The sequence below is a fragment of the Priapulus caudatus genome, unplaced genomic scaffold (genome assembly GCF_000485595.1).
Source record: "Priapulus caudatus unplaced genomic scaffold, Priapulus_caudatus-5.0.1 Scaffold1369, whole genome shotgun sequence".
Lineage (NCBI taxonomy): Eukaryota > Metazoa > Priapulida > Priapulimorpha > Priapulimorphida > Priapulidae > Priapulus > Priapulus caudatus.
In genome coordinates this window covers 43,579-55,927 of record NW_014578430.1, presented here as the reverse complement: position 1 = coordinate 55,927, position 12,349 = coordinate 43,579, and the positions used below count along the sequence as shown (strand labels likewise).

Genomic DNA, 12,349 nt, shown 5'->3' with positions numbered 1-12,349 from the left:
CTGAGCACTCACACACACACACACACACACACACACACACACACACACACCTCTAGCTCTCTTTCTCTCTCTCTCTCTCTCTATCTCACGCATACACACACACATACACATTCCCTCTCTCTCTCACACACACACACACACACACTCGGCAATCAGCAGAGCGTCCCAAGTTGCAATCATGCGTGTACGTGTCGCAAGATCACTGTGTGAGATGGATGTCCGGACGCGTAGCCTAGCGGCTCCTAGTCCGAAACCGGTCGCGTAGCCATGGCCTAAAAATTATTGGGCCATATTAAAACAATTAACTTTAACATTAATAATAATAATTATATACTATATAATAGTCAGTGCTCGAAAATATAGAAAAAAAGTGGTTGTCCTGCGGAAAACCCCGGCATCAAATCGGGTTGTCCGCCCAACAATTTCTGATTGTCCAAAAAAAATCCCAAATCTCCTATTTTCAATCACATAATAATATAATCAGAAAACACCCAAAAACAGTGGCGTAGCCAGGATTTTTAACAAGGGGGGCCAAAAACAGCGAACTGCGAAATATGGATGACTTAAATATTTCACTGGCTCCTCCGCCTCCCTCTCCCACACCCTACGGCTCCCTACCTCTCAGCTCTGCAATCTTTGTTTTGGGCGCATGCGAAAAGGCGGAATTTTTGCTCATTGGTCTCTGCTCCCAAAATATGTAATTGTTCAGTGGCGGGTCTAGGATTCCAAGGAGGGGGGTGAAAAACAGGCGGGGTATGGGGTCCTCCCCAGAAAATTTGGAAACTTGCTGGTTTGCTGGTTCCAAATGAGTTCACCTCTCATACATCAGAAAACCTGACATATGATATTATACCAGTGTTGGAAATAGCAGCTGGTCCCATATTTTTATATTATTCACGATTTAATTCACGATTAAGATTTCTGATGAGCTAGAAAACAGTCGGATTTGAAGTATGAAACTGAACATTATTGTGCAGCTAGCCTATACCAGTTGGTTGCATGGGATTGATTGTCAGTTCAGATGCAAAATATTGAAAGCCAAAAGGTTATACACCATAATTAATTGGTACCACGCGTATATAAGATAGCCGAGTCGGTTTTGAGTTAGTGTTAGGTTAGAGATAGGGTTCTTGGTAAGTTGGTTGTCCACCGCGACATGTCTCAGACTGGTTAGGTTGTCCGGCGCAAATTCTGGTTGTCTCGGACAACCGGACAACGCTTATTTCGAGCACTGATAGTGATGTCCGATGATCGATTATAATCGAAAATCGATCGATTATAGTCTCAAATTCGATAATCGATTATGAAAACAAATAATCGATTATCAAAAATACCAAAAAAATAAAATTAAAAATAAATTAAAAATTACTAAATCGCAACATGGACATGTATTGGTAGCGAAGTAGAAGTGCATCAGTGTGTAGTCCAGAGGACACCTTCATGAATCACTGTTAACTCTGATTGCAGAGCGATACTAGTGTACTTATAGACATGGACAAATTGGACAGTGTCTTTGTTTTTTGGTTTGACACTGTCCCACAGATGTTATCCGTAGATGAAATTCTACTCTCCGTATTGTTTGTTACAGTTGTGTTGGAGAGGATATTCCATTGGCAGGCGATTAACTTGGTACACAGCCTACACTATTAGAACACAAACAATTACTTACTATAATAAAGACAAGTCTTGATCATGTTTGTTTAAAACTTTTAATGGTTGTCCGAGAGAGTTTGATGTATGAGAATAAGAGGACGGATGAAAGGAAATAGACGGGCAGCCGCAGTGCATAGTCATTATTTGATATTTTCCTTTTGGCCTCAATCAGCTTTCGTCATTGTAGCTGTAATAAACCCGTTCACAGGCACTTGGAACGTCTCAATAAAAAAAAATATGTAAAACGAAATTATTTGCTACCCAACAGTCTTATGTTTCTCTACTCATTTCGTGTCTATTCTTATTTGCTTTTATTACCGTTAAATTGCCTCGGATACAAATGCTCATCTGCAAACACAGCAAGCTACTACTCGCAGGCCTGCCCTAGTGCACAAACTCATCATGAATGAAGGGTTATATGAATATCAGTAGCTGATATAAAGAAACATACGTAGAGCGATACAAATTGGTGAATGCCTGAAAGCCATGTTGCAGTATTTAGTTCGAAATAATAAATTTTCGCCGTATTTATTTTTACGATTCTTTGCAGTATATGAGTCGGCTGTCTACCTTGTTATTTAAACCAAAACCGCATGTCCCGTCACAATGCCTCTATGCCCCTGAATAATGGCGCGTAAATCTGGTATTGTTCGGCAAAAAACCGACTCGAGATCAGTTTTACTGCGACTTGTCTCTCGTGTTTGTTGTACTGGTTGTTGGCTTCCGGTCGCTGCTGTGTAGAGGATGACTGCAACGTCAGACATAAGTTATTACTACTCAGCTGTTGAACGAATATGGGTAGGGGTTACAGCTAGCGAGAGACCTTCGCTCATCAGACATTGAAGCTCGCATAATAATTAATACGTTTTGTGTGTAGGTCGCAGTAATGCTGCTGGTCAAATGACTGGGAAATGCTTCCCCGAGAAAAGATAGTGAAGGAAAATAATCGATAATATTGAAATTATTATACTTCGAAAATATATACAAAGTAAGATTAAATTAAAATCTATGCCTATTATTAACGAATTTATCCGATTACTAATCGATTACTATCGATCGGTTAAGGGAAACCGATAATCGATTATGAAATTCCAGCCGATTCCCATCACTACAGTATATAATATAATAGCTCCTTCTTTACAGAGCCTCAGAGATGACGCTGCATATAGTTACTAGATTAGTACGGTGTTCGAGGCAAAGAGGTTCACTGGTTGGAGCCTTCTCGTTTCCATTTTGTGAGAGGCAGATACCATTGCCAGTGACGGCACTTCTCTCATATCGACATAATTCGCAAGATAGTTCAGCCCAAAGTGATGCAGGTAATACACCACGATTAGCCACATTGACAGTAGCTTTATCAGTGTAGCCTCTTCACTCCTACTGGAGCTTTCTCTGTACTAGAAGTAGAAGCGAAGGTGCTACACCGGAAGAGCTACAGTTATGGACTCTGCAGTCTTGTTGCCTCCAGGCCTGCCGGACAGGAGTTGAAGCCTCGCAAGCTTGATGAGCTAAGATCGGTTTAGCTCTAGAACTATAGCCCTTCACTCTGCCACAGGCATGTAGCATTCTCGCCTGTAGCAGAGGGAAGGGCTATAGTTCTAGAGCTAAGATCAGTTCAGTTCTCTTCCAGCATCTATAGCAGTGTATGCAGTTTAGTTGTGAACAATATTATTTTAATTATTATATATTAGTAACAATACAGTCACTGCATAATCCAGCTTTAGGACAATAATACACAAATCATCGTCATCGTAATTGTCACCAACATCATCACCAATCACCACCACCATATCCCTATCTCTATCTCTTGCCTATTGCTATCCCTATCCCTATTGCTGTTCCTATTTTTATCCCAAACCTATAGCAGACAATAGTTTCTTGCTCAGGCACTCTTAGTTTGCAAAGGAATCCAACCCACTGATAATTGGCAGGGGAAGTTTGGGACACTTCAATTCTTGGTGTGTAGCTCATATTTTGTTTTACTTAGATGCGTAAGCAGCTGATTTGTCAATGTACACGCTTGTCCAGTCAAAAAAATAATGGCTTTTGCACATATAAATCATAGTACGATTGTATGTATTGTCACAGCAACAAAAATGCTGGTGTCAATTAATCCGTCGATGATACCTTTAAACACTAGCCTCGTTCACACGAGACCTCGTATTTCTGAAATACCGGATTTGCGAAATACCATATCTGAGACAAATACGCTGCCGAGCGTTCACACGCTGATTCGCGGCTCCAGAAATACGGTATTTGCGAGCTGCGAGCTGCTTTAAACAATCAAGCGAACAATGCGAAATAAACAATGCAATGCGCACCAACTGCCGATAACATACGTAGACTGGTCCGCGCTCGACAGTTCCACTCGCGTTACACTAGAACTGTCGAGCGCGGACCAGTCTATAAAATACGTGGCTTCAGAAATCCGGTATTTAGCGTTCACACGAGGAAATGCGCGGTCCAAGAAATTCGGTATTTCTCAAGCATGGCAAATTATTCGGGGTCTGGGAAGCCTCGTATTTACATCAAATACCGGATCTGTTTAGATACCGTATTTCTTGGGCCTCGTGTGAACGCTAAATACCGGATTTCTTGCTACGTGTGAACGCGGCTACTGTGTGTCCCTGTAGATAAATTAAGGTGATCTTAGTTTTGCATCACAACTGTTTATTGTAGAGCACTTGTACGTCATCTGTCTTACTTTGACGGTATATATTAATTTTGTTTTTAACCAGGTTTTATAAGTCAATGTGTAGAAAAACGAGGTCTGCTGAGAGTAGTTGGACCGGACGCCAAGGCATTACTGCAAGGCCTGATTACTAATGACATGGACTGTTTGAATGTTGACATTTGCCCAACAATAAATAACTGCCTCTACTCTCTAATACTTAATAATCAGGTAATGAGCATTTTTAAATAGTTATTATCTAAATGTTTTTTTAATTTTGAAGCTAATGTTTTTTTCGATCACACTAATCTGAAAAGTGCTGGCCCCATGTCATTTTATCGCAGTCAACCCATTTTATACCAATTACTGCTACAGTAGGCTGTGCAGTTAGACATTTATCTCATCTTTTTCTTGCGTAATTGCCAGGAACCCATCTAATTCAGTAGCACAAAGTACGAGATTGTTAGTGCCAATGAGTATACACTTTTTAAACGAATAATGTTGCAGTTTAATTTAGCCCGTGCAATTCTATTCTTTTTTTAGGGTCGGGTTCTGTGGGATATCATTATATACAGGCTTGGAGAAGACAAGGACAAGGGACAGAACTATTTGTTAGAGACTGATAAAGATCAAGTAGATGATGTTTTGAAACATTTGAAAAAATACAAACTTAGGAAAAAGGTTTGCTTTCTGAATTACATTAATTTCAATCACATTTAAATTCATGTTTTGCTCCCCTGGTATTGTAAGCTAGAGCTTAAAAACTAACTTCCTAGATTACACTACCTTGTTATGTTTGTATGTTTATACATCAATAAAATGTGAAAAATCTCATCGGATAGTCCTGCAGTGTTCAATCTCTTCAAAGCTATCCTCAGTGTGAGAGTAGAGTATGAGTTAAGTACAATGTGAAAGGATTGCCCGTAAATTAATAAATGATCAGTAATGATGTATCATTGCAGGCAGATCTGTTTTCTATGTCTGATGAAATGTCAGTATGGGCTGTGGCATCGCCTCCAAATGAGTCTGTGACAGTAGCTTCCAACAAGTCTCACATCTTTTTAAACATGGACCCTCGAGCACCCGATCTTGGCTATCGGCTCATTCTTGCCTCAGGAACTCAAGGTAAGATATGCGAGCTTTGATCAGAAAACTAGAAAACTCTGATACCAAGGTTACTGATGCTTGGAATGACAACGTTAGTTATAGTGTAGTCAAGCCAGTGCTGTGGCTCAGTAGTCATTAAAGCAGCACACAAAATGTGGTGTACCTATTCAAACGTGTCTTCTTCTCAATCCAAAGTAACAGAGCACATGTTTGACATAGGTGGTTCCATGACTGTGTGTCTTCAGCTTTTTCAACATTACCGTACTCACACCAAAGTGTACGTGTTGTTATAGCCAGCGACGTTGTGACAAACTGTAAGGTGGCAGATGATCCCCAGTGGTATGAGAAGTTGCGGTACAGATTGGGTGTTGGCGAGGGAGTTGTCAATCATCCTCCAGGAAAATGCTTTCCATTGGAGGCTAATGCTGACTATTTAAATGGAGGTAAGTATATATTTGCCGTGTTACCGATGTTTGCGTGTGTTGGTTTGCCGGATTTGTGGTGTATATATATGGCTTTGTTTAGTTAGGGTGGTGGGGATAAAAAGATCAGGAACTTGAATAGTGAGGAAAATCCTTTATTTATTCGTACACTTATACAGATTCATTGACACTGTTCTTGCATGACAGTCTAACATCATTGTCATTTTTTGGTTGGCAGTTAGCTTTCGTAAAGGGTGCTACATAGGGCAGGAGCTGACAGCTAGAACACAGCATACTGGTGCAGTGAGGAAGCGGCTAATGCCGCTCACTCTGGCCGAGTAAGTCCCAGTATAGTTGTTATACTAGCAGTTTTGACTGCGATCCGAAATTCAATTATACGCTCGGCTCAGCTGGGCGACCATTTAAGCCACTGTAGGACCACAAAGAAAAATACAGTCCCCCCATGTTACGAGCATTTTGCTTATGAGAACTCACGCTTACAAGCATTTCGATTTAATACCTTTCTTTTGGGTAAGAAACAATCACAAGGATTTTTTTCTAAAGACTTCTGCCTTGAACAATTACACTGCTAAGTGCTTGCAAGATTACAATGTTTTATATTAGTGTGAATTCAGTAAAGAGGCCTTCACGCAAACAAGCTCTCAGGAAAGTAGTTTCCTTGATGCTTGGCTGCTTTTTTGATTAATTATCTGTCGATGGTCCTACGTGGAAATTATGCGTGGTTTAGTTTCTTATCACGTGCACAGTTATTAAGCATGTGCTCCACACCGAGCATAACGCTGGCTTTAGTTCTCCTCGTTTTGGCTTCAGGAATTTGGACGAACAGCCAGAGGGAGATGCAGCCGTAGCGAACTCTGCAGGAAAGCAGGTGGGGAAGCTGAGAGGTGTGATTTGCTCACTCGGACTAGCACTGATGAGAATCGATGCCAGGTGAGAACCATCGTAGTCTGAAAGAGAAGTACTAGTTGAGTGGCAAAGAGAGAAAGAGAGAGGGAGAGAGAGAGAGAGAGCGCGTGCGAGAGAGAGAGAGAGAGAGAGCACGCACGAGAGAGAGAGAGAGAGAGATTGAGTGCGAGAGATAGAGAGAGAGGGAGAGAGAGAGAGAGAGAGTGAGAGAGAGAGATAGCATCTGAATGCATGTGCCTTTTGGGGCGTCTGTGTTTCATTTGTGCGTGTGTGCATGCGTGCAAGTGTGTATGCACATGTGGTTGCTGCTGAACATGTTTTTACTGTTGTTTACTTTAGTGAGGATACATCACTGCACATCAAAACTAGCACTGGTAGAAAAGTAGGTGTAACAGCATCACAGCCATCCTGGTGGAATACAGAGGGTCCTTAAACAAACGGCCCTGCATCATGTGATCATCACTTATGCTGGTTGGATCATGATGAAGAGATATGAGTATTGATACTTACGGTTACTAAATAGGTGACTGTTGATGTTTGTACCTTGAAAAATTAGTCACTTGGCAGTAGTTGATTTTCTCAATGCCACTAGGTGGCAGCATCTGTCAAAGTCTAAAAATAGTGAATAATTATATTGCTGGCTTGAGTGACATATGAAACATTGATTTTACTTGATGCAGCAGGATTTACTCGCTAGATAACATGTTTTACACGGTGGAATATAGTCAATTATCTCAGGCGATTATGAGTTTTAAGCGTTGGGTTGTTTTTTTGAGGTAAAAATCTAGATTTATAGAAAGCTATAAATCTATAGACATGTGCTTGCTTAAAATGTTTTTCCCTGCCATTTTTACCTATGCATGATCCTCGTTGAATTCACCCAGTTAATGTTGTTATAATGTTACGTCCCTGAAAATTTTTAGTGAACGTACACATTGCTCATTGCTTCGTTACGAAGTCATAAGTCATAGGTGCTGCCATCTGCTGTTATCTTCTCGTTCATCGTTACTCACCTCATTAATAAACTATTTCGAAGAAGTTTATATATTCTTACATTGCTTTCAAAACGTATTTAAAATAATAGGCTTAACTTATTAACATATGTAGTATGTTTGGTTTGTTCAAATTCCTTGCAGCCTGACCTCTCTTCTAATATCTATGCTTATGAAAAATAGCTTCACTTTGCATTATTTTGCGTAAAAAAAAATTTCTATTAACTTTGTACCATCTAAGGTTAAACCTAGTAACAATTAATTATTCTAAGGCTATGCATTTCTACTTGCTTCGTCCATAACTGCACTAGCTGATAGCTCATTAATTTTCATTTTTGGTGTAACTTATGAATAATTCATTACACAGTTTCATTAAAAGGTATTTTTACAGAAAAGGTTTTAAGAGCGATCAAATGAGGACTGCCTGTATAATAGAGGAGTAGAGTGTAAATACAATGTTTCTACACGAATAATCTGGGGTTAATTACTGGTAGCGTATAAGGTGCAATGATCGTGAAGTTTATTGTTAATGCTAATTTGTGTGTGTAAATATACAGTATATATTGTAGCATTCTGTTTCCTGCTGGTCTTTTTTATCATAGTGTTGGGTTTGTGTAGTCCCGTTCTTAATGATGTGGGTTGGACTTTAGCACTGATTGATTAAGACCGGTTGCCAATAATCGCCAATTTACACAACTGCTCAACTTCTACACATTTAGCGGAAATCGCAGTGCGACAGCTCCTAGGTCCTGTTGCATTCCAATAAACTACACCTTACCACACAGCCGAGCTTCCCCTCCTCCTCTCATGCGTGCGTCGGTGTGTGGTGTGTGCGTGCGTGCGATTATGTGGTGTGCTTTCGTGCGATTGTGCGATTATGCGGTGTTTGGGCATGCGTGTGTGCGTGCGTTTATGTGGCATGCGTGCATACGATTAAGCAGTGTGCGTGCGTGCGATTATGCGGTGTGCGTGACCTTGTTTGCGTGTATTTAGCCTTATTCTACAATTAGAGCTTACGAAAAAGGTTCGACCATTTTTAATCACAAATATCTCTTCTTGATCCGAGATCCGCCCTTACTCCCCATTGCCCTGTTCATCTTCGCTTACTAATTGCCCCCACATAAGAAGCCAGTTCGTAGTTACAGTCTGCGCATGCGCGAACTTAGCCACGAATTCTTCCAGGTCATTTGTGACAAAATATTTCGTATTTCGACCATACAGTACACATACGCATGCATCTACGTGTGCAAGTACACGTCCGTGCGTGAGTGCGTCACGTGTGCGTGTACACGTGCGTGTGTGCGTGCGTGTACACGTGCGTGTGTGCGTGCGTGTGCACGTACACGTGCGTGCGTGCATGCGTGTTCACGTAGACGTGCGTGCGTGCGTGCGTGTGTGCGTGTGCACGTACACAGTGGCGTATCGAGAAATGGATGAACAGGGGGGCGAAATGTACCTGGACTGCCGAAGACAACCCGGGCGCGGGCAAGGCAGCGCTAGGGGGGTCTGGGGGCATGCTCCCCCCAGGAAATTGTGAAATATTTAAGCCATTTTCCTGCAATCTGAGGCATACTGTGGGCCATATTCTGATGTCTGATGACACTATCTCAATCCTAGACACAACCCTGCAATTTAGGATTTAAAACACTTCATGATTTTTTTCTGGGCCTACAAACGGGGGTGGGGGGCCGTACGCCGGCTCCGCCCTATGCTGGATACGCCACTGGTACACGTTCGTGTGTGTGCACGTACACGTGCTGGCGTGCGTGCGTGAGCACGTACACGCGCGTGCGTGCGTGCGTGTGCACGTACACGTGCGTGTGTCCGTGCGTGCGTGCGTGTGTGTGCACGCACACGTGCGTGCGTGCGTTTGCACGTACACGTGCGTGCGAGCGTGCGTACGTGTACGTGTACGTTCACGTGCGTGCGTGTGCACGTTCACGTGCGTGCGTGCGTGCGTGTGTGTGCACGTTCACGTGCGTGCGTGCGTGCGTGTGTGTGCACGTACAGGCGCGTCCGTGCGTGCGTGTGCACGTACAGGTGCGTGCGTGTGTGTGCACGTACACATGTGTGCGTGTACACGTACACATGCGTGCGTGTACACGTACACATGCGTACGTGTACACGTACACATGCGTACGTGTACACGTACACAGAATATATACGTGTACATATAAGTACTGAACCGAGATCGCACGCCGCACTAGAGATTTCATCGATTTTTGTCACAAATGACCCGGTGACCCGTGACGTCACACAACCCCTTGGCTAACTACGAACTGGCTTATAGGCTCTAATGAAAGCATTTTTTCTTGTATATATTTTTTCTTCATTTTGTATAGCACTGTTTTGTGTAGACCAATAAATTGTGCCCTAAAAAATTTAAATTTTGACCTAAAATAACATCAGAATATAAAATTGTTTAGGGCACAATTTATTGGTCTATGTTTTGTACTGTATTACTCAGAAATTTTATCAACACATTCATCAGATTTTTTCTCCATGAAAAAGACACTCAGCGCAAGGCTCATAGGGTCTATGTCCCCCAGGGTACTGCCGGAACGTACCCTGGGTACGGTCTGGTATACCGGAACGCAGGCGCGCCGAAAGCAGTTTTGGATTGGGGGGGGGGCAAAGACCTAAGGGGCTCACGATTTTTTTTCCGTGTGTGCGTGAGCGCGTGTGCGCGACGTGTGTGCGTGAGCGCGTGTGTGCGTGAGCGCATGTCTGTGACGTGTGTGCGTGAGCGCGTATGTGCGACGTGTGTGCGACTTGTGTGCGACGTGTGTGCGACGTGGGTGCGTGAGCGCGTGTGTGCGTGAGCGGCATGTGTGTGAACGTGTGTGCGTGAGCGCGTGTGTGCGACGTGTGTGCGTGAGCGCGTGTTGTGCGAGCGTGGGTGGGCGTGAGCGGGCGTTGTGTGCGTGAGCGCATGTGTGTGGCGTGTGTGCGCGTGAGCGCGTGCTGTGCGTGAGCGAACGTGTGTGCGGACGTGTGTGGCGTGAGCGCGTATGTGGCGGCGTGTGTGCGTGAGTCGCGGGTGTGCGGACGTGGTGTGGCGTGAGCGCGTGTGTGCGATGCTGTAGCGTGAGCACGTGTGTGCGACGCTGTGTTGGCGTAGCGCGTGTGTGCGACGCGTGGTGCGTGAGCGCGTTGTGTGGCGACGTGTGGGTGCGTGAGCAGGCATGTGTGCGACGTGTGGTGCGGAGGGCGGCGTGTGTGCGTGAATCGCGTGTGTGTCGATGTGTCGTGCGTGAGGCGCGTGTGTGCGACGTGTGTGCGTGAGCGCGTGTGTCTGACGTGTGCGTGAGCGCGTGTGTGCGTGTGCGCGTGTGTGCGACGTGGGTGCGTGAGCGCGTATGTGCGGCGTGTGTGCATGAGCGCGTGTGTGCGACGTGAGCGTCAATCACGCAAAGAGCGCAGCGAAAAACTCAAAATGGATGTATAAATTAGTTTTTGAACGTTAGAATTAACAAGTCTTAGTTTATACATTATATTTTTTTCCCCACTCTTCTTTTTGGTTTTGCCCCCCCTCTTTTTGGATTGGAGGGGCGCCCCCCCTGCCCCCCCCCCATTTCCGGCGCCTCTGCCGGAACGTAACCTGGTCACTATTTGATATGGTTAGGATTAGGGTTAGGGTTCGGGTTCGGGTTAGGGAGTAGGCGTAGGCGACTCCCTATAGACTCGTTAGTGGAGTAAGCGAAGTACGGTCCGGCATTATAGATCTATATTATTATTCACTCCTGATATTATATCAGTTTATTCTCTCAGTTGAGTAGAAAGTTCATCATATCAAGAGCACATAAACTGTTTATGTGCTGTTGGTCATTTGTATAATTATTATGACATTGGTTAGTCAGATTAATAAACAATTGTATGTAAATGTACAACGTGTGGAAATCTGCATTGCTTTCGCGCACGCGCGATCTTTCTCTCTTTCTCTCTCTCTCTCCTCGCTCGCTCTCTCCTCTCTCTCCCTCGGGTATATATTATCAGGAGTAGATAATAGAAGATCTTCTATTATCTACTCCTGATATTATGTATATGTCGCTTGGAGTGGTTGCTGCCCACGCTTGCTAGCATACATTACAAGTACATTACGTACCCTTGGTACGGTCCGGTATACCGAAACGTACCCTGGTAACTATCTTACATGGTTACGGAGTAGGCGTGTACGTAGGCGACTCCCTGGACCAGTTAGTGTAGTAGGCGAGGTACGGTCCGGCATATTAGATAGTACGTACCAGCAGAGCAAATAAATCACGTTGATTTATATGCTCTGGTACCAGGGTACGTTCCGGCAGGTCGGCTGCGTCGGGCACCGGCACCTGCAGCTACAGATTATCGTTCCAAACAAACGATTGGATTGGTGATTGATGTTTTCATTTCTTGTGATTGGTCGAATACGAATGATTTTGGGTCACCTGGTAACGGCTGATAGATGGGTTACTTTTCACTTCGTTAATGTAAAGTGACTCGGCTAAAGGGATTATGGTACGCCGGTATATATGTATGGGAACTCAATAGAAATCACGCCTCTTTTATATATGGATGATATCCTGGGAATTGGGAATTGG

General features: G+C 43.7%; 1 protein-coding gene across 3 annotated transcripts in view; it reads left to right on the top strand.

Moving 5' to 3' along the window:
* LOC106816406 (putative transferase CAF17 homolog, mitochondrial) overlaps positions 1–8,340 on the top strand; it is a 17,503-nt gene extending 9,163 nt beyond the window's left edge. For all 3 annotated transcript variants that reach the window (XM_014821007.1, XM_014821009.1, XM_014821008.1), the window contains exons 2-9: positions 2,797–2,972; positions 4,392–4,555; positions 4,868–5,005; positions 5,287–5,449; positions 5,725–5,874; positions 6,092–6,191; positions 6,685–6,804; positions 7,120–8,340. In XM_014821007.1, the coding sequence (XP_014676493.1) occupies positions 2,797–2,972; positions 4,392–4,555; positions 4,868–5,005; positions 5,287–5,449; positions 5,725–5,874; positions 6,092–6,191; positions 6,685–6,804; positions 7,120–7,213 (1,105 nt within the window). In that variant the 3' untranslated portion in view covers positions 7,214–8,340. The remainder of the gene's footprint in view (positions 1–2,796; positions 2,973–4,391; positions 4,556–4,867; positions 5,006–5,286; positions 5,450–5,724; positions 5,875–6,091; positions 6,192–6,684; positions 6,805–7,119) is intronic.
* The last annotated feature ends 4,009 nt before the right edge of the window (positions 8,341–12,349 follow it).